At 42.6% G+C, this 20,642-nt stretch overlaps 2 protein-coding genes across 2 annotated transcripts in view; both read left to right on the top strand.

Annotated features, from left to right (window-relative positions):
• IQGAP1 (IQ motif containing GTPase activating protein 1) overlaps nucleotides 1–8,739 on the top strand; it is a 123,286-nt gene extending 114,547 nt beyond the window's left edge. The window contains exons 37-38 of the mRNA XM_074232604.1: nucleotides 1,715–1,823; nucleotides 6,031–8,739. Of these exons, the coding sequence (XP_074088705.1) occupies nucleotides 1,715–1,823; nucleotides 6,031–6,144 (223 nt within the window). The 3' untranslated portion in view covers nucleotides 6,145–8,739. The remainder of the gene's footprint in view (nucleotides 1–1,714; nucleotides 1,824–6,030) is intronic.
• Nucleotides 8,740–10,716: 1,977 nt separating this feature from the next.
• The window catches only part of CRTC3 (CREB regulated transcription coactivator 3), an 81,581-nt gene continuing 71,655 nt past the window's right edge, over nucleotides 10,717–20,642 (top strand). Inside the window, exons 1-2 of the mRNA XM_074232603.1 lie at nucleotides 10,717–10,891; nucleotides 18,634–18,744. Coding sequence (XP_074088704.1) covers nucleotides 10,760–10,891; nucleotides 18,634–18,744 — 243 coding nt within the window. The 5' untranslated portion in view covers nucleotides 10,717–10,759. The remainder of the gene's footprint in view (nucleotides 10,892–18,633; nucleotides 18,745–20,642) is intronic.

Below are 20,642 nucleotides of genomic sequence, written 5' to 3'. Positions count from 1 at the left end.
GTTCATGAAGGGGAATAATGTGAAAAAAGGGGGCTGTCAAAAGTTAGATTAAAGCCAGATGGGTTTTTGATGCAAATTTATAATTTATCCCAGAATCAATAGGGTACCTCTGAATATTTTTGAAGAGAGCAATGTGGTTTGACCAAGCAAAGTTGGCAACTGATTGATTATGGACAGAAGACAGAGGTTAGTAAGGGGGAACTGAATTGAGGATAAATCCAAAATTATGAGCTAGAGGGATTACAAAGGTAGTGATCCTTCCAACAGAGAGGGCAATTTGAAGGATGGATGAGCTTAGAGGAGAAATAATGACCGCCATTTTGCATATGGTGAAGATGAAATACTAGTCAGGGATATCTGGTAGGCATTTGGAGAAACTGATTGGGGCTAATATACATAGATTTATTACATGTCTATTAAGTATAGATTTGAGAGTCAACAGTGACAATTGAACCCATGGTGAAATCTCTCAGGGGAAAGAATAGAGGGAGTATTTAATTATTAGTTCTCATACTTTTGGTTCCAGGACGCCAAAACTTTTTCCCATATGTTTAAGTACATGGCAAATTTTAGTTGACTCTGTGTATAGGTTTATATGTGTGTGTGTGTGTATGTATATGTATATTTGTGTGTATATAAAAATATACATACATATATCCCCCAAATTTTATACATTTAAAATAATATTCTTTCTTATCTTTTTTTTTTTTTGCCAGTGTGCCTACCTCAGTTGTCATTCCCTTTCCTTCTAATAGATTATTTATAATATTTTGTAGGCTTGGAAACTCAATATTTAGGATTGTTAGAATTATGTTTCATGTTAGGGTCTGTAGGTGCTGAGTAAGGCCTGGGGTGCCAGTGACCTAGTTAGGATAATAGATTTATGGTTGGAAGGAATTTGAGGTATGATTAAAGTACTTGCGTTTCCTAGACTGTCATGGCATCTGTTTTGGATCCAAGATCTTTTGGGTGCTCTCTCTGGATCTCCACTTTGCCACAAATAAGAGAGGTTGCTGCGTTCCTGACTTCCAGCCCAAGTGTCTCAGCACTACACAAAGCTATTTTCAGGGTCGGGCCTGACTGGGTCCATCTCTGTTGTGATGCAACATCAGCCTTCCTCTTTTTCCACAGTAATTCTTGGTTTAGTAGTTGGCTTGCAGTCCTTTGAAATGAAGACATTTTGTCTTTTAAGAATTTTCCCAGCATGATGTCCAAAGACAGTGTTCACTCCTTTGTGCCCAGGCCTTATGCTTCTCTGATCAACCCAACCCTCCTCTTGGCTCCCCTTTCTCCCCCTACCATGTGGACTGCCTTCTTACCTTCCGTTGTTAATTGTAGCCCAATATTTTTATTGTTGCCCATCTTCCCTGCTGCATGGCAGGTAGACACTGCTTTACTTACTAATAGTCTAAAGACTTTCTTGATAACCATCTTGGTGGGTTCTTTGATTTTTCCTGCATGAGTAAAGCAGGGATGCTAGTTTGGGGATAGCATCCCATCTTCTATTTAAGTTCCAAAGTATATATTTACAGTTTCATTGGCTTAAAATAAGGTGCTAGATAATTCACTACATCCTTGCCTTCCTGCTCATGGACTCTAACCAATTTCCTCATTTCACAGGCTTCCCCCCCCCCCCCCCCCCCCCCCGCCCCATCCCCTTCTTTTCATGACATGCAAGCTGTGGCCTCTTGGTAATTTATTGTTTTTTAAACAGGTTCAAAAATGTGATATTTGAAATCAGCCCAACAGAGGAAGTTGGAGATTTTGAAGTGAAAGCCAAATTCATGGGAGTTCAGATGGAGACTTTCATGTTACATTATCAGGTGAGTGTTTTTTCATTAGAGGGCCCTACAGTGGAGATAGTCACTTAAATAATAACAGTAGTTCATATTGATGGCATGCTTTTGATGACTACAAAGCACTTTCACATAGAGTATTTCTTTTAATTGTCACAATAACTCTGAGGTTCACTGCAAGTACTGTCCTTTGATTTAAGAGACAAGGAAATTAAGATGCAGAGGTGAAGCAACATAACCAATATCTCACAATTAGTATGTGGTAGAACTGGGCCTTTGGAGTGGCTAGTCATTGCTCCTTCCATTGTCCTACTTTTCCTCTAAAGAAGCAGAAAAATAAACTTTTGAGAAAATTCTTTTCAGAGGCTTAATGGGGCCTTCTTATTGGAAATTGTGTGCTAGTGTTTATCTAAGCATGGAACCTGAGATCATGTAGAAGCTTTGAGAGTAGATGAGAGCTCTAAAAGGAAAGGAACAAAAAACAATAACAGCTGCTTAGCATTGACCTAGTGCTTTCAGGTTTGTAAAGGGCTTTCTTTGGTCTCATTTGAGCCCTGCCTTGCTGAGGGAGCTGCTGTGGTTATCCCCATTTTACAGAGGAGGAAACTAAGATTGAGAGGTGATGTGATTCCTCAGGGACTCAGTCGATCGATAGCTGAGGTAGAATCTGAACGGGCAGGTTCCTCTGAGCCCAAGTGCTGGGTACAACTCACTTAACCACTCTGGGATTAGGGCTAGGGGCCTACTCCATGGACTTTCCTGGTCACTACATGAGGCCAAGCCTCCTTTGGCAGAGCAGAGCCTTGCCAGAAGCAGGAGGACTGATGTGATCTCATCTTGGCTCTGATCTCTAAGGCTACAACTTTTGTTTCTGTGAAATAAGGGGATAAAGTAGATAAAAGATCTCAAAGGCTATGAGCCTATGTGGTTCTGTCAGTTATCCAACATTTATGAGCCACCTCCCTTGTGTCACACACTTGGGTAAGGAAAAGGATACAAAGGGAGGCAAAAGTCAACCTTTGCCTATAAGATGCTTAGATTCTAATGCAGGAGATAATATGGAAGTGAATAAGGACTTTCTTTTCCCTTAGATTTCCATAAAAGAAGTGTGGAATTTGAATCTGTGATTTCTTTTTTTTTATGGGTAATAGAGTAATAATTGATGTAATGTTTTAAAGTTTACAGAATGTTTTATGCTTGTTTTCTCATTTTTGTCCTTGAAACAGTTCTGAGAGAGATATTATTAGGTATCATTATCCCCATTTTATAAATGAAGAAACTAAGGCTAAGAGGTTAAATGATTTATCCAAGGTCATAGCTAATCAATATTGGAGGACATTACTGTGTCTGAATTTGTCAAGATTCAAACCCTCCTTTCTTCCTGATTTCCCCAGACCAGTCCTTTGTCAGGTATGCAGTCTTTTCCCCTTATATCAGGAACTCTTTCTGCCTTCTGATCCTTTGCAAGTCTAATTCATTTTCTCTATGGATTAACCATCTGACTACATCCTTAGACTTTCTTCTTGTCCATCTGATGTCTCTTGTTATCTTACCTGACTGAACTGACCATTTTATCATTTATATGTCCTCAATGCCTTTCCTACCCTATTTCTCACACACAAATCTTTTTTTTAAATCTTTTTTTTTATTTAAGGCAATGGGGTTAAGTGGCTTGCCCAAGGTCACACAGCTAGGCAGTTATTAAGTGTCTGAGGCTGGATTTCAACTCAGGTACCCCTGACTCCAGGGCTGGTGCTCTATTCACTGTGCCACCTATTAGCTGCCCCTCACAAAGATCATTTTGAGTAACATTTTACCTGCTTGCATTCACCATATAGCTTTCCATTATCTTAAATTATTGGTATTGGTAATTTTTGTTCTTCTAGTTGGGTATGACTGGGTAAGGGATAGTATGTGTAAGGACTGATAGAGGGAATGTTTGGGCACTTCAGTTTCTCACTAATATGAGCATCTCTCCTTACCAGTGAAGTACTTTCCCTTATAATGTCTTCTGGGAAAGAGTATAAACTGATGTAAAAATATAGGAATATCTTGATGTTCATGGGAAGAAAATTGAATTTTAAAATATATTTTGCCATGTTTATAAATTAAAAAATACAAAAGTACATTTGGCATATTTGCCCTGTGAAGAAATTTTGATATAAATGATTGGTCTTTTAATTGTGACCCTGAACAGTACTTTGTACATCATATATTACTCTTAACTACATCACTGGCAGTCTCTATATAAAACCCTTCAGGATTTAATGGTGGTAACTAATTATCCCTAGCATCTTTTTTTTTTTAAACTAAGGAGAGTCAGTAGGTAAAATTTTTTTTCTTTTTCCTAGACATTACTTTTAATGCAGATCCTCTCTATTGTCTCTGAATTGATTGTACTCATGACTTATGTGATAGAAACTTTTCACTGTCTTTGTTCATGTTTCTGAAATATTTTCACCATTTGCTGAGCATTCCTTTTCCAATTATTTAAAATACATAGGATGCAATTTTACAAATAGGTTCCTGTGTAAAATGTGAACTGCTGAAGGGGAGTGAAAGGATTTTCCCAAGATTTAGAATGTTAAGACAACTCAAAGATGAACACTTTCATCCAAAAATGAAGAAAATGCCTTGCCCAAGGTCATGTAAAAAAAGTATTTTCAGAGCAGAAATTTGAACTAGATTCCATTTTACTGCAGATTCATTGTTCTTACCATGCCTCATCTAATTATATTGGGCAAATGAGTTGGGAACTTAAATGCCCATAGATTTTTGCATAGTGTATCTTACATCCTGTTTTGTTACGTAATCATAGACAAGTCTGTCTCTTTGCCATCATCATCAGTAGTAGTTAAAATGTTACCCCCTGTTAAGGTGATAGATTAATTGATTTTGCAGGAGGCCATTTTATTTTAATTCTGTGAATCCTGCCTTTAATCAATTATTTTAATCCTCTCAGGTTCTAAGATGGATAGCCCAGATCTTACAAATTCATTCTCACCATAAAACATAAAACATGAAATGTCAAACAGTTGGGATCAGAGACCTGGGGATCTTGTTGAGATCTCATTATTGGTCCTAGTCTTTATATTCTTTGTTGAACATTGTGTTTTCCATTTCAGACTGTAATTCTTCTTTTATCCAGATATTTTTACAGTAAGGTACCATGGAGAAAGAACAGTGGAAAGAACTTTGACTTGGGATTTTAGTTCAACATTCTTACTAATTATTAGCTTTGGTGCACCTCAGTTTCCCCATCTCTAAAATTAGCAGTTATCTAATGTCTTTTACAGGTCATTTATTTCTTTTATCTTTATGTTCTATTATTAAGATATTGTAGAAACCTCTTTCTAGGATAAAATTTTATTAAAGTGAGAGAAATATGACATTCTGTACTAGGGGGAAAGATAGATAAATGTAACTATTAAATATTCCTTTTTTTAGGTTTTTTTTTTTGTTTTTGTTTTTTGCTAGGCAATGGGGTTAAGTGGCTTGCTCAAGGCCACACAGCTAGGTAATTATTAAGTGTCTGAGGCTGGATTTGAACTCAGGTACTCCTGATTCTAGGGCTGGTTCTTTATCCACTGCGCCACCTAGCCACCCCCCCAAATATTCCTTTTTAAGAAAAAACATTCAAATATGACTTCAAACACTCAACACTAACTGTATCACCTTGGACAAGTCACTTAACCCCCCCCCAAAAAATAAAGAAAATCTATTTAATATATGATGATATGAAAAATATAAGTCCTGAATTAATTAGAAAACTACATTCACCAAAATACTCTTATTTCCCAAGTGTTCTGGTTGTCTGAGTTTTATTTCTAATCTGATATGGAATTTTGAGCTGTATCCTGGCCAGATTTCATATTTCTTGTTCATTTTCAATGTAGTACCTTTTACCTAAGCAGGATGCAGCATAAACTAACAGTGAGTTCTATGACCAACTTGATCTAAGGGTTATCATCATCCAGGAAAGGATGAGCCAGTCACCTTGTGAAAGAACAGATATACTGTATGATTGCTGTTAGATTTGAAATGTTAAAACCCCCAGAAGTCAGCCTCTAGAGGATTGACTCCCCTGTGGACAAAAATTAGCCAGAATTAGAGATCACAGATCCACTGTGAACATGCCCTCTTTAAGATGTGTGTGTTTGTGCTGGGTCCATATGTTGCCCTCCTTTCTAGTTCTAAAGATTTTGTCAACAGTTTTTATTTTCTTTTTGGGCAGGATCTACTACAGCTGCAATATGAAGGGGTTGCTGTCATGAAACTGTTTGATAGAGCGAAAGTCAATGTCAACCTCCTGATCTTCCTGCTCAACAAAAAGTTTTACGGGAAGTGATTGATGGTAGGCCACATGTGCCAAGGGCAAGAAGACCAGGGGAGGAAGGAACGTCGGGTGACATCTCACCCGTTGGAGCCAGAGACACTCCCAATGTCAAAATGCATCTCCTCCCACTTGGGAAACCTTCTGTCACACTCCCTTCTAACAGTGAATTAATAACTCAGGCTTCAGCTGACCTTTGGGGTTACTTCATTTTCTTCTCTGTCATTTGATACCCAAGGAAAAAGTGGAAACTCAATCCACTATAAACCTTTTCCCATAGACTGTTACAGGATCAGTGGTGATTTGGATATATTTTGAGCTTTGAGTTCTTGCTTTAATTAGAAATGTGAATGGAGAGGTTCTTCTTAGGTATGTAGATAAATGATATTGGCACCGATTAGGAAAAACTTTGAACTCTTTATGGATGTGTACATATGTACCCTTGCCCAAATCAGAATGTATGAGCATAAACCAATTGAGAGTTCAGATTGTAATTGTTAAAAGACTAGTTTGAAGCTAAATTGGGTCTTTTGACTTCTGAGTAAGACATGTGCTATGGTATATGTGTTTGCATTTGACCTTTGCCATCTCTGTTCCCTCTGTGCAGTAGCTGAGAGACACATTGTTTTGTCCAGGGGAAAAGAGCTTCTGAGGGTAGCATTAGGGGGAGGGTGGCGGGGGGAACTTTGTCTAGGTATTCCACTCCTCTTTGGACAACTTAGTTTTGATGCCTGAGTTTTAGTAGCATCATTGTGTATATATATATATCTATATATATCTTTATATCTATATCTGTGTATAGATATAGATATATATACATATATTTATGTTCATTTTTGTGGAAGGATCCAGTTGAATGGACCAGGCTCCCTGCCTGCAATATACATAGGATTAGGCCAGTTTAGGAAGGCCATCCTATCCCATCCACTTACTTAGTAAATGGTTTTACATCTAACATTAAACATCCTAGCTAGATTCTTTCATTATTTTGGTTTATTGCTTTAAGGTGCCTTATTAACATAGATTAATCTATCTCTATTCTTAAGGGATTTCTTTATGGTTGCTTGCCTACAGATAAAAATATATTTTGTGTTTTTTAATAATTAATATGAGGGGAATAGGGTATTTTAAAGATTTATATAATGCTTCAGAAACCTTTAGACTGCTGTAAGAAAAGGAATTTTTTAATAATAAAAAAAATCTAGCTTATCTGTATATCTGAAGTCTTAGATATTTCTTATAGCTACAACACTATAAGGAGCCATCTGCAGCCTTGCAGAGGGATAGCCCTGCCTTAATGTAAATTGAACCAAAACAAAAATGTATCTGAGCTGGACATACTGTATTACCAAGTGCTGAGTTTTGTACCAATTTCTCCTTTGTTCTTGTTTCATTATCTTTAACTATGAATCCTATTTTTAAGAGACTTTAGTCCTAAAAATCAAGCCTTGATTAAAAAAAAATGGATGGATGAGATATCTATTATGGGAATAATACATGTCATATATATATATACACATATATATGTATATATACATATATATGTGTATATATATATATATATATATATATATATATATATATATATATAACTCAACCCTGCATTTAAGAATACTTAATAAAATCTGGCCATTTTTTCCTATTGCTTTGGTTCAATATTCCTTAAGTATAAAACTGTCTCTAACCTCATATAAACATCATTTTTAAGCACACTCAAACCCTCCACTGAAACCATTTTTATGAGCATTTTGAAACTCATGTCTTTTTTCCACTGAAGCAAATTAAGAAATAGCCATTGGTCACTAGTTATGTATCATATTCTTATTGGGAGTTGTAAATACCAGAGAATTATTTTTTAGTATGGACTTTACTCAATTAATGACACAGGATTGATGAGTAAGGTATGTTACTCAATACTTTTCTCATTCCAGGACATCCAAGAGATGGAAAATTTAGGCAAGGAAAAATTCAGTCATAGAACTAGAAAAGGGACAAAGTGTAATAACTCATGGGAATTCTCCACTGCCATGATTTAGGGACTATCTTGACTTACTTTTTTTTCCCTGTGAATGCATTTTCCTTGGAAAACAAAGTAAACTAGAATTTGTAGTAATAGCTTTCAAAGCTGGAAAGTTCTGATCTTTTTAAGAAAAAGTTACAAAAAAGAAAGAAAAAGGGATACTGTTCTCCTTTGGGTCCCACCCTGGACTAAGGTACCACAGTGAAGTCCTAAGTGTGCAAGGGACATTTGTGTTAATTGTAAAAATTACCTGTCCACCGAATATAATCTCTGATGCAAGACATTAAGCAGGAAACCTTTGGAGTTAAAGAATTTTTATTTAAATCAATTTTTTTCCTACATTAGAGAAAACTGGTGAATTTTGGACATTGAAACTTTGTAGCTTTTATTACCATTTTATTTATTAGTAATAGGATTCTTTCAGCTGCTTTCTCCCTCTTAGGCCATCTGGTCCTTGCCAACCATCATGACATTTGTTAAGAATTTATTTACTCCCAGGAATTTGGGCTGTACTAGTTCCATTTATTGCATCAAAAAATTGTCTTTTGTATCTCTTAATGAAATAAAAGGTCATTTGTTCATGTTGTTTCTCTCATTTGCAATGTAATCAATTCCTGATCACTAACACCACTCTGCCTACTAAGACTGGATTACACAATCTCTGTTGAATACAAGAATGAATAACAAAAAAATACAACATTTCCATTTCCTGTAGTGTTGGGAAGCAAATTGGAGCAAAAACAAATGAGCTCAGAGAGGTCTGTCTCAAAGCAATTTCAAAATATTTTATTATATATACAAAATATTTCTTGAATTGCCCTGTTTTTTCCCTCCTTCCCCGATTTCAGCTCCTTGAATACTTCAGGGTTTAAATTGCAGCTATTATGCAGGGACAGCGACCCACTAACTGTAGATATTGTACAGAATGTGGGAATAAGTGTGGTGTCACACTGTGGACAGAAATGACTAGTGGCCTGCTGGTCCAGGAAAGGTAGGAAAGATGACAGCCGAGGCCTGAGGAACCTGGGCTGGGCCTGGTGCAGTGATTCCTCTGTGTCCGCCGGGGAGGAGAGTGTAATAAAACTGGTGTAAGATAATCAAGTCTAGGCTATCCAAAGCAGAGCCCAAATTTAAACTAATCAGTGTGTGCTGCTGTAGGAAGGACAGGCCCCCCCCCCCCCAAAAAAAAAGGCTGCAAGGAAGGCTCTTGTCTAAACATTTTGGATACTTTTTTTTAGTAAATGGTTTGGAAGTGCCTTGGCCTTTCCTTTCACAAGATACTGCCCCTTTCTGAATTTTGGCCACGTTTATCAATTATATTAGAATTTTGGACCGAGGATTTAGAATAAAGAAACCACCAGGTTTTAATAGCTCCTTTTGGTAACCGCTAATCGGCTCCCTGGTGAGGACTTCGGGGACCTTACAAAGGCCCAAAGTGGGGTCGGACATGCCGAAATGAAAACTGGGTCATTGGGAAAGGGGCAGGCCGGGGTGGCGGCGGCGATGGTGGGCCCCGGGCCCCGGGCATCGTGCCCACGGGCGGGTGCGGGGCCTCCTCCGGGGCTGGGGGCCCGGCCCGGGGGAAGGGGGCCGTGCGGCCTCCCGGGCGCTGCCAGCTGGGCACGGCGGCTCCTTATCTGCGCCCCTTCCAGGCCCGGGGAGGCTGGGACTTGCCCGGCCCCTGGCCCGGCCCCCGGCCCGGCCCCCGCGGGCCCGAGGGAGGAGACCCGGAGGAGCCGGGGCAGCGGCGGGGCGGGGCCGCCCGGAAGCGAGGCCGCCCGGAAGCGAGGCCGCGGCGCAGCCTCCCCGCTGGGGGCCTCCTCGGGGCGGGCGGGGCCGCTTCAGAGAGGCCGCGCGGGGGGCGTGGCCTGTTGCGGGGGCGTGGCCTGCGGGGGCGGGCCCGGCGGGGCGGGCGGGGCTGCGGGGGGCGTGGCCGCGGAGGCGGGCCCGGCGGGGCGGGCCCTGGCTCACCGCCTCCCTCCCTCCCCTCCCCCTCTCTGGCGGGGCCGGCGGGGCTGCGGCGGGGCGGGGCTGCGGCGGGGCGGGCGGGGCTGCGGGGGGCGTGGGCTGCGGGGGCGGGCCCGGCGGGGCGGGGCTGCGGCGGGGGCGGGGCTGCGGCGGGGGCGGGGCGGGGCCGCGGCGGGGCGGGCCCTGGCTCCCGGCTCGCTCGCCGCCTCCCTCCCCTCCCCCTCCCTGGCGGGGCCGGCGGGGCGGGGCCTGCGGCGGGGGGGGCGTGGCTGCTGCGGGGCGGGGGCTGCGGGGCGGGGCCGGCGGGGCGGGCCCTGGCTCCCGGCTCGCTCGCCGCCTCCCTCCCCTCCCCCTCCCTGGCGGGGCGGGCGGGGCGGGGCTGAGGGGCGGGGCCTGCGGCGGGGGCGTGGCTGCGGCGGGGGCGGGGCCGGCGGGGCGGGCCCTGGCTCCCGGCTCGCTCGCCGCCTCCCTCCCTCCCCTCCCCCTCCCTGGCGGGGCGGGCGGCCGCGGGGGCGGGCGGGCGGCGCTGCCTCGGCCGCTCCCCCTGCGCCCGGAGTCGGGCGCGCGGACCGGACGCGTGCAGGCCGGGGCCCGGGGCGGCCGCGCTCGGGCCCGCGCCCTCCGCCCCCGCCGCGGGCCGCCATGGCCGGCGCCCCCGGCTCGGGCAGCGCCAACCCGCGCAAGTTCAGCGAGAAGATCGCGCTGCACACGCAGCGCCAGGCCGAGGAGACGCGGGCCTTCGAGCAGCTCATGACGGACCTCACGCTGTCCCGGGTGAGCGCCGCCGGGCGGGGCCGGGGCCGGGCCGGGGCCGGGGCCGGGGCCGGGCCGGGCGGGGCCGCGCCGGTGACAGGTCGCGGGGCCGGGCCTCCCCTCCCCCTCCCCGCGCCCGGCCCCCCCGCCACCTGCGCGGCCCCGGAGCCGCGGACCCCACGGCCAAGGTCACGGCCACGGGGGCGGGGGGGGGCCGCGGCGGAGTGTGGATGCGGGATCCGGGCTTGTGGGCGGGGACGGAGCCCCGGGGCCTCCTCCAGGAGCCCCCCAGAGGGTCCCCCGGAGCTGGGGACCCCGCCTGGAGCCCCCCGGCCTTTACAGGTGAGGAAACTGAGGCCGGGCCGGACTAGGCCCAGGGCGCCAGCCCCGCCAGGACACCCGGCTCACAGGAGGGCACCGGGGCCCGGGGCGCTAAGTCGGGGTGCAGCGGGACTTGAACTCGGCTCTTCCGCCCGGGCCCCCGCGGTCCGAGGCCACATGGGTGCCCGCAGGCCCATCAGGAAGCCGGTCAGCCCAGGGGGCCCTGGTGGGCCACGTAGGGCAGGATCCAGCCCCGGGAGAAGAGGGCCCGGGCGGCCAGCCCCAAGTCACGGGCGACCCGGGAACAAAACCAGGCCTTGTCCCAGTGTTGCCGCCGGCGGCCTGTGTCAGCGCCGTCCGACTCCGACTATCGGCAGTTTGCTTGGCAGAGGTATGGCAATGGTGGCCCCTTCCTTCTCCAGCTCATTTGACAGATGGGGAAACCGAGGCACGCAGGTCTATGGGTCAAGAAAAGGAGTCTCCAGAGCAGCCTCCCGTGGCTCTTCGGAAGGAATGCTTTTAGTTTAGAGCAGCAGGGACTGATTTTTCACTTTTCCTTTGCACCTCCGGCATCCAGAAGCCGTCTGACATGTAGTAGGTGGTTAATAAATGTTTGTTGAAAAACCAAGCAGTGTGTCATAATGGAAATAGTGCCAGTTGGAGTCAGGAAACTCATGCTCCAGTTCAATTTTATTTTCATCTAATTCAAAATACGTTTTTATAGCAATATGAAATAAGTTTATATACATGGACAAAGAGTCTGTTTTTGAACATTTTTTGACATCACCTTGTAAATGACAGCTATATCTTCATTTAGTCAAGGCATGCACCTTTCATCCACGGTCTTTTGCTGATCCATCTACAGAACAACTTTTGCTCCTCTGTTACTTCTAACGGTGCCAGCTCATCATCTGAAGGTTACAACAGCTTGATTGCAAAAGACTCTTTTCCAGGGTGTCAGGGTTACAGAAGGAATCAATGCTAGGCTTGACCTGTGCTAGTACAAAAATATGAGCTTGCTTCTTCTGAACTATTCCATTAGGGATCTTGGCTTCATAGAATGAAAACTGACCAAGCCTCAGGGATCTTTTAGTTCAACTACATCATTTTCCATTTGGGAAAATTGAGGTCCAGAGAGATGTCTGCCCATAGTCTTATAGTCAGTAACTGAGAGAGGTTTGTGATTCCAACTCATGTCCTTTGATTTCAAATTTAGTGGTCTTTTAATAGTATTACATTGGCAGGGAGAATTGTTTTAATGTAGTCATACTCAGAGCATAAAAGCAGTCAGAAAAGAAATGAGAAAACATTTATAATTACAAAATCATAAGTATGGTTTGCCCTAGATTTAGAGCTGCAGGAAACCTAAAGGAACCTAGGACCAGAAATATTAGGTGACCAGTCCAAAATCACAGAAAACTAAGGAACAAAATCAAAAGTCTTGTTCCAGTTTTACCACTACTGATTTATGTGACTGGATCTCAGTTACTTCACCTGTCAAATGAAGGAATGTAATTAGTTGGATTTTAAGGCCCCTTCCAGGTTGAAAATTCTGTAGTAATCCTATTCAGTTAGTCAGTTAATAATTAGTAAGCTCTGTGCTTAATATGGGATTACAATAAGAGATGAAAGACAGTTTCTGCCCTCTAGGAGCTCACAATTTAAGAGCTATTTTGTCAAAGAGGAAGGCATAATGGAAGATTAGATTGGAAAAATAAGCTGGGACTGGTTTGTGGAGAACTGTGCCACTAAACCAATGAGGGTTTGTTGTTTTTTTTGTTTTTTTGTTTTTTGCAAAAGTTCAGATAAGAGATGGTTACTTCATAGACTACTGTGATGGCAGTGCAGATAGATTGGAATAGATGAGTTGGAGAGATTTCAAGGAAGAAGCCATAGGATTTGGTGATTGACGCATATCAAGCCTAAGAAGGTGAAAAACTCAAAGCTTACTTGGAGGTTTTGGCTGTCTGGGAGAAATGGATGAAATAGGTTAGGTTGAGAAGTGCAGCTGGAGACAATGAGTCCAGTCTTGGATCTGTTGATTTGAGGTGACAGCAAGATAAACAAGTTGAAATATTTGATAGACAATTGGAGATAACCAGACAAACTCGACAGGCAAGACTTGAAAATCATCAACATAGACGTGATAGCTTCTAGCTAAGCATTTATCTAAAGGAATAATTTTCTTTTTTTGGGAAAGAATGTAGGGAGAGCAAGGGGCCAAATGCCATCTTGGGCAATTCCCACCCTTAGAGAAAAGTGGAAAAAAAGAAAAGTCAAAGGATACAGAAGAAACAGGGAGGTAGGAGAAGATATGTTCAATCACCAAACTTTAAGCAGCTTCCCAGTCTATGCTTGGTGAAGATACAGTGATGAGGCAGAAACTGGGCCTTCCTTTGAGGAGCTTATAGTCTGGGGATTTACAAACCTATACAAAAAAGTAGATACAAGATGATTTGGGGGATGGAGGAAGCACCCTGAAATCAGTGAATTGTATTTTTTTTAGTATTTTCAGAGTTGTATTTCATTTTAATTGATTTCTTTTGTAATCTTCTGCATTTTATACTAAGTATTTTAAAATATTATTTTGAGGAGTCTATGCTTCATGAGACTACCATGATAAAAAAAAGTTTACAAAACCCTTGATGTAGAAGGTGATACTGGAGCTGAATCTTACAGTAAATTAGGAATTCTAAAAAGAGGTAAAGAGGGTGTTCATTGCAGACATTGGCAAAGCCCAACATTGGAGATGGAGGGGGAGATGCATAAGGAGCAGTGAGAAGGCCCTTTGGACTGTCATAGGCATGAAAGATCCAGAGGGTTAGAGTGGAGCTAGGTTATGAAGGGTTTTAAATCCAAAACACAGGAATTCCTACTTGATCTTAAGGGAGCCATTGGCTTTTGAGTCAGAAGGGGATGTGCTTTGACACTGGCTTTGCTTTGACCATGAAGGATGGACTGTGAATAAAGAGAGACTTGAGGCAGAGAAACTTGAGAGAAACTTGAGATAGTTCAGGAGAGAGATCACTAGGGTCTGATTTAGCATGGATGATGTGTGAGTTGATAGGAGGGGACAAATGCAAGGTTATATTGTGAAGGTTAAGAATGATAAAATTTAGTAAGTAACTGATTAGCTATTGAGACTGATAAGACTAAGGAGTTGAAAATTTGACACCAGAATTGTGTCTTTTTTTACTCCTCTTTTACCTTCTCTCTTGGTGAACCTATCAACTTCCATGGATTTAACTCTCATTTCTCTGCACTTGATTTCCAAGTTAACGTATCATGCCCTTATGCCCTGTCCAGAGTCCCCATCTTATTATCTCTAGCTGCCTGCTGGATATTTTCTACTTTCTACCTGGTTATCCCATAGGCAAGTTCAGCATGTCAATAGAGAATGTGTCTTTCCCCTCTTCTAACTTTCTTGTTTTTATTGAGAGTACCACTATTCTTCTAGTCACCTAGGCTTGCAACCTAAGAGTCATCCTCAACTTTTACCTTTTATCGTTGCCTCTATCCAGTTAGTTTTCAAGTCTTTTTTTTTTTTTTTTTTTTTTTTAGTTTTTGCAAGGCAATGGGGGGGTTAAGTGGCTTGCCCAAGGCTACACAGCTAGGTCCTTATTAAGTGTCTGAGACCAGATTTGAACCCAGGTACTCCTGACTACAGGGCCAGTGCTTTATCCACTGCGCCACCTAGCCGCCCACTTTTCAAGTCTTCTTAATTCCACCTTCTTGTCCCCTTCATCACTCATACAGCCACTTCCCTGATTGTGAAGCTTGTATTTCATAAAACTTATGGACTTGGCTCTTCACCTCTCATCTGGACTATTAGAGTAATCTTCCCATTAGTCTCCTTGCATCCAGTTTCTCTCCTTTTTGGGCCTTCTTCCAGTCAGATAGTTCACCTTTTCCTTAGCTTCCACAACTCAATAGCCAGATTACAGTTCTTAAAGCACAGGATGACCATGTCACCCCCTTAGTCAAGATGCTTCAGTATGTCTTCCCAGTGTGTCTTTTTTAAGATAGAAACTTCTCTGTCACTTGAGTCTCCTTACAGTCTAGCTTCAAAGCCTGTCTTTTTAGTCTTACACACAACTTCTTGGCTATAGCTAAGTGGTGCAGGGAGTAGAGCTCTAGGCCTAGAACTGGGGAGACTTGAGTTCAAATGTAGTCTCAGATACTTAATAGCTGTGTGATCCTGGGCGGGTCATTTAACCTTGATTTGCCTCAGCTTCCTCATTTGTAATACTAGCTGGAGAGGGAAATAACAAACTACTCCAGTATCTCTACCGAGAAAACCCCAAAAGGGAGAGTCGCACACAACTGAAACTCCTGGACAATGAAAAAATATGTACTACTCTCCCTGGTACAGTCAAATGTGTCTTATTTTCTGTTTCCTACATGTGCATCTCCTGTCTTTTTTACACAGGCCAGCTCCTAGGCTTGGAGTGTGCTTTCCCCTCCCTCTTTCCTGCACTTCATAATTCATAGTTCCTTTCAGGGTTCAGCCATTTCCTTCAAGAGATCTTTCTTAATTCTCCTGGTTACTTGTGTTCTCCTTTTCCTCTAACACTTTATTTTGTATGTCTTATGCCTATTTATCTGTGAACATACTAAATCCTCCAAGTCAAATATAAGCCCTTTGAGGGTAGAGACTGACTCACATTTGTGTCCTCTCAAAACTTAGCTCAGGACCTGGTACAAAGAAGGAACTTTGTCAGCTAATAGGGTCAGTGTTGCCCACCCTTTACTAATAACAACCAACAGTTTCTTTTATTTTTTTATTTTTAAAGACATAACAATATAGACACTAAGGAGACAAATGTAAATAGATGTGGAAAAGAAGTCAATAAGATTGAAAATTTGGCTTGAGTTAGGGTTTGGCCAAGTATCTCTGGTCCCTATCTTCACAAAGAAAATCTTGGATCTGTTGAATTATGAAAACTAAGGTGAAGGGTAAACAATGCTTATCAGTTATCAGAAACAAATTCATTCTTTTATAGACTGGATGGGACAGGTCAGAACTGCTTTAGAGATTGCAGAAGTGAGTGTATTGTCTGCTGAAAAATGCAATCAAGAAGTGGCTGCCTACCAGGAGTTCCTAACCACAGAGACATTGAGACTACAGGCAGGCACTTTCCAAAAATAGAGTCCCTGATCAAAAAGCAGAAAAGAGGTTTACCGGAAACTTGAAGGTTGTAATCATTTGTAGAAGATCTGAAATGGAGACGTGAGCTTTGAATTTTGAGACATTTTCCACAGTGAAAACACACACACACACACACACACACACACACACACACACACAGAGATTAATTCAACCAAAGTGGATATAGAAGAGAGAAAGAGAGAGAACAACAGGATCTGTGGCCTTTGTAGTGGCAATCCAGTGGCATTGGTCACACACATCTCTGTTGTTGTCCTTCCCCTTCTATACCCTCTTTGGTTGAATTAATTAACAAGATGATCAGGAGTCTTCCTTCCTTGAAAATTACCAGATGTATCTCATTGGGGACAGAAAATTATGATCATCATACTTGTCTTCCATTTTCCTCCTAATCTTGGCTCTTATGAGTGTTGTCAAGTGTCTCTGATCTCTCCTCACTCTGTCCTGGGGACCTTCTGTTATAAGGATTCTGTGGGTTATATCAAGAATGAGAGTGGTGGCAAAGGTTCCAGTATTGTCTTGAGTGCCTCCGACCTTAAAGTGGAGAGTCTTGTTAAAGGGATAGTCTAAAAACATTTAGAAAGACAGTAGTCACTGAGAGCTTGCAGTAGTTCACCAATAGTAGGTTGTGCCAGACTATCCATTTTCTTTTCTAGCAGATTAGGTTAGTAGATTGGAGGAATGCTGTAGTCATGGTTTTACACCTAGATTTCAGCAGTGATTCTGAAGAAGTCTCATTGAATTTTTGTGAACAAAATGGAGAGATGTAGGCTAGATAATAGTATAGTTGAGTGGATTTGGAACAGAGTGAATGGCCAGATCCAAAGAGGAGCTGTTATTACTTAGCTTTCTACATGAAAGGAGTCCTTGAATTGTGTGCTTCAGAACTTGGCTGTAGGCCCTGTGCTGTCTTGAATCAATTTTTCAATGAAATGATAACATTTTTATCAGTGATCTGGGTGAAAGCATGAATAACAAACATCAAATTGTAGATGACAAAAAACTGGTAGGAATAGCTAAATTTTAAATACCAATTAGGATTAAAAAAGATGTCATTGGGTTGTCCCTATGAAAAGACATTTATTAGAGATAAATGCAAAGTCCTGCTCTTGGTTTCAGCAGCCCAAGTCTAAGATAGAGGGGAGGGCTGAACTGCATTTGAAGGGCCTAGGTTCAGAGCCTTGCTTGGCCACTTGGCCAAGTCACTTAACTTCTGTGAGTCTCAGTTTATTTATCATTAAAATTAGGCATTTGAATGATATGATTTCCAAAGACTTCCTTGTTCTAGAACCTAGGATCCTCCGTGAATAAAGATCTAGAGGCAGCTAGGTACTAGAATGGATGAGCATTGAACTTGAAATCAGGAAGACCTGCCCAGATACTTACTAGTTCTATGACCTTGGGTAAGTTGCTGTGACATCCATTGTGATCCTCAGGTTCTTTATTTTTAAAATAGAGAAATATCATGTTCCCCCCCCCCCCCCCCAGGGTTATCAAGATCAAGAAAGGTAACCTTGATAATGTACTTTGCAAACATTGAAGTGCTCTATAAGTGTTAGTTATCCTTGTTAGATTCAGAGGTGACAAGGCCGTCAAAATAGCTAACACAACCTTTGGCTGTGTTAAGGGAGCCCTAGTGTCCACACTGAGGGAATTGATAGCATTGCTGTTCTCTGCCCTGAGCAGAACACTTGGGAAACCCAGGATTTGGTATTAAAGACCTCACTTTGAGTATCTGGGTCAGATTCAGAGATCAACCAAGATGAGAACTGACCCAAGGGAACATTTAGCCTGGAGATATTTGAGTCCGGAGAACTGTCTTCAAGTATTAGAAAGATTGTCATGTGAAAGAGGGATGAGACTTATTCTGCTTGGGCCTGTAGAACAAAAGTTAGAAGAAATAAGTGGAAGTAGGTTTAGCTCTTACTATAAGGGCAAACTTCTGAGCTCTTGAAAAATAGAAGCAGCTTCTCCGGAGACAGGGAGAGTTTTTTAGCTCTGGGTGTGCTCCAGTGGAAGCTGGTAAACCCTTGAGAGGGATGGGAGGTATGGGAGAGGGTTCCTGTTCAGCTACAGATTGAACCAGACCCACAGGTCTTTTCACCTTGGATTTGGTGAGATTTTCTAAGAGCCAGGCTGTGATCTTCCTGAGCTTGGGGCCCTCTTATGGTCCTGGAGACCCCCCCTAGGTGCATGATCCAGCACTGCCTTTTTGTTTCTCTAAGAACTCTGCTGCTGCTCTCTCTCTGAATGTCTGTAAAATTTTTGTTTCTAGGTTCAGTTTCAGAAGCTTCAGCAACTACGCCTCACACAGTCTCGAAACCAGTACCATGGAGGGTCATTACCCAATGTGAACCAACTGCGTAGCAATGCAGCAGAATTTCAGGTAACTTTCTAAAGTTGTTGACTTGAAATGGAATGGACTACAACAATATGACTCATTTTCTTTTGGCATTTTGTAGATGAGATGGGAGTAGGTTTGGGGGCTGGAGAAGTAGTCCTATATAAGTTCCCTGTTATGCAGGGAAAACTGTTTGGCAGCATTCTCAGTTATGGTTCTTTGTGAAGAGAACTTTAAAATTCATTATTTCACAAATTCAGTAACTGAGGTACTGCTAAGTCCTTTTTCCTGTGTGTATGGAGCATTTAAAATTTGATGATGACAATTAAGTGCAGTATAAAGTAGAATTTGTGTTTCAGCCAGTTCTGAATCCTGTTGCTCTTATTAAGGCTATTTAAAGTTTTGTTTAAAGCTAGGTAGGGATCGCTTGCTAATCTTAGTTTCCTGAAAGAGACACAGAGAGACAGAGACAGAGAGAGAGAGAGAATGAATGTGTGTGTGATTTTACATATATATATATATATATATATATATATATATATATGAAATATTATATGTTTATATTAATATTGTATATGTGAGACAAATAACTCCATTCTAATCCTTGTCCTCATTTTTGTTGTGAAATCTGTGTTTTCTTGCTTACTGGTGTCATTTTAGCACAACTTTATTTTGTGTATTTTTGAAAGAGCTTAATAGGGACTTTTAAGTGAGTGTTTTGGACACATATTGATTGGGTTAAATATGTGGCTTATGAAGACAAAATTTAAAACAATCCCTCTTTTCAAGGACCTTTCTTTCTTCTGGGAGGATCCAGCATGTTCACAGATAAGTAAACATAACATACTTAAAGGAGGGCAGGCAAGGAAGGGTTTTGAGGAGGAAGAGTGATCCTGAGAGAAGAGTCTTCACTAGTGCTTTGGAAAATCAAGTATAGAAAGGATCACAGAATAGGTGTCCAATAAAGCAAGTTAGAGAGTGAAAAGAGTAAGTTAGAGAAAGAGACAGGAGTGGGGGGGGGGAGTGGTGAGGATCCAGAGGGTGATGAGTTCAAAGTGGCAGCTTGGTCAGGATGGATGAGGGCTGAGAAGAGGCCACTGGGGACATTAAGATATTATTGGGATTCTTGGAAGACTCAGTCTGATGGCTATAGGATAAAATAGAAACACCCCAAGCTCAAGCTTTATTATGCCTTTCTCTCTTTCCTGTATTCTTCAGTGAAGCCCAGCTGATCTCTGCTCCATCATCATCATCTGTCATTGTGTCTTCTCTTAATCCTCTCCCCCCCCCCCCCACTATGATTAGAGTGTTGAGCTTGGAGTCCAGAAGACTCATCTTCTGAGTTCAGGTCTGGCCTCAGACACTTACCGGGCAAGTCAGTTCACTTTGCTTGCTTCAGCTTCCTCATTTGTATAATGAGCTGAGAGCAAACCTCTCCAGTATCATCTCTACCAAGGAAATGGGGCCAAAGAAGTCCAATAGAACTGAAACAACTGAACAACAAACAGCAGCAATCATCAAGATCTGGAATGTGCTCTCTCCTCAGCTCCCTTTATGAGTGAGAGTCACTCTCTTTTTTTTCTTCAGCTGCATCATATTTATTCTCTTTACATGAATTCTGGAGCACTTGTTTCCTCTGTTAGATGTGTATTTTTTGTATTTTTTGAAGGTAGAGACTGTTTTATTTGTTTTTGTATCTCTGTGCTAGCACATGTTTGGCATGGGGAGCTGATAAATAGATGTTTGTTGATTGACTTATTGTTAGAAGAAGTAGGAAACCACATTTCAAGGGTTTGAGCAGTGAGCTGGAGGCAAGGCAAACTGGAGCACAAGACAGTTTTTTCTAGAAATTTAGCTCTGAATGAGAAAAGCATTATCAGACAGTAACTTAAAAGGATGTTAGGGACAAATGAAGTTTTTTTTAAAGAATGGGAAGACCTAGG

This window comes from Macrotis lagotis, chromosome 4 (genome assembly GCF_037893015.1).
Source record: "Macrotis lagotis isolate mMagLag1 chromosome 4, bilby.v1.9.chrom.fasta, whole genome shotgun sequence".
Classification (NCBI taxonomy): domain Eukaryota; kingdom Metazoa; phylum Chordata; class Mammalia; order Peramelemorphia; family Peramelidae; genus Macrotis; species Macrotis lagotis.
The sequence above is the reverse complement of the archived record's forward strand: the minus strand, read 5'-3'. Positions and strand labels throughout refer to the sequence as shown.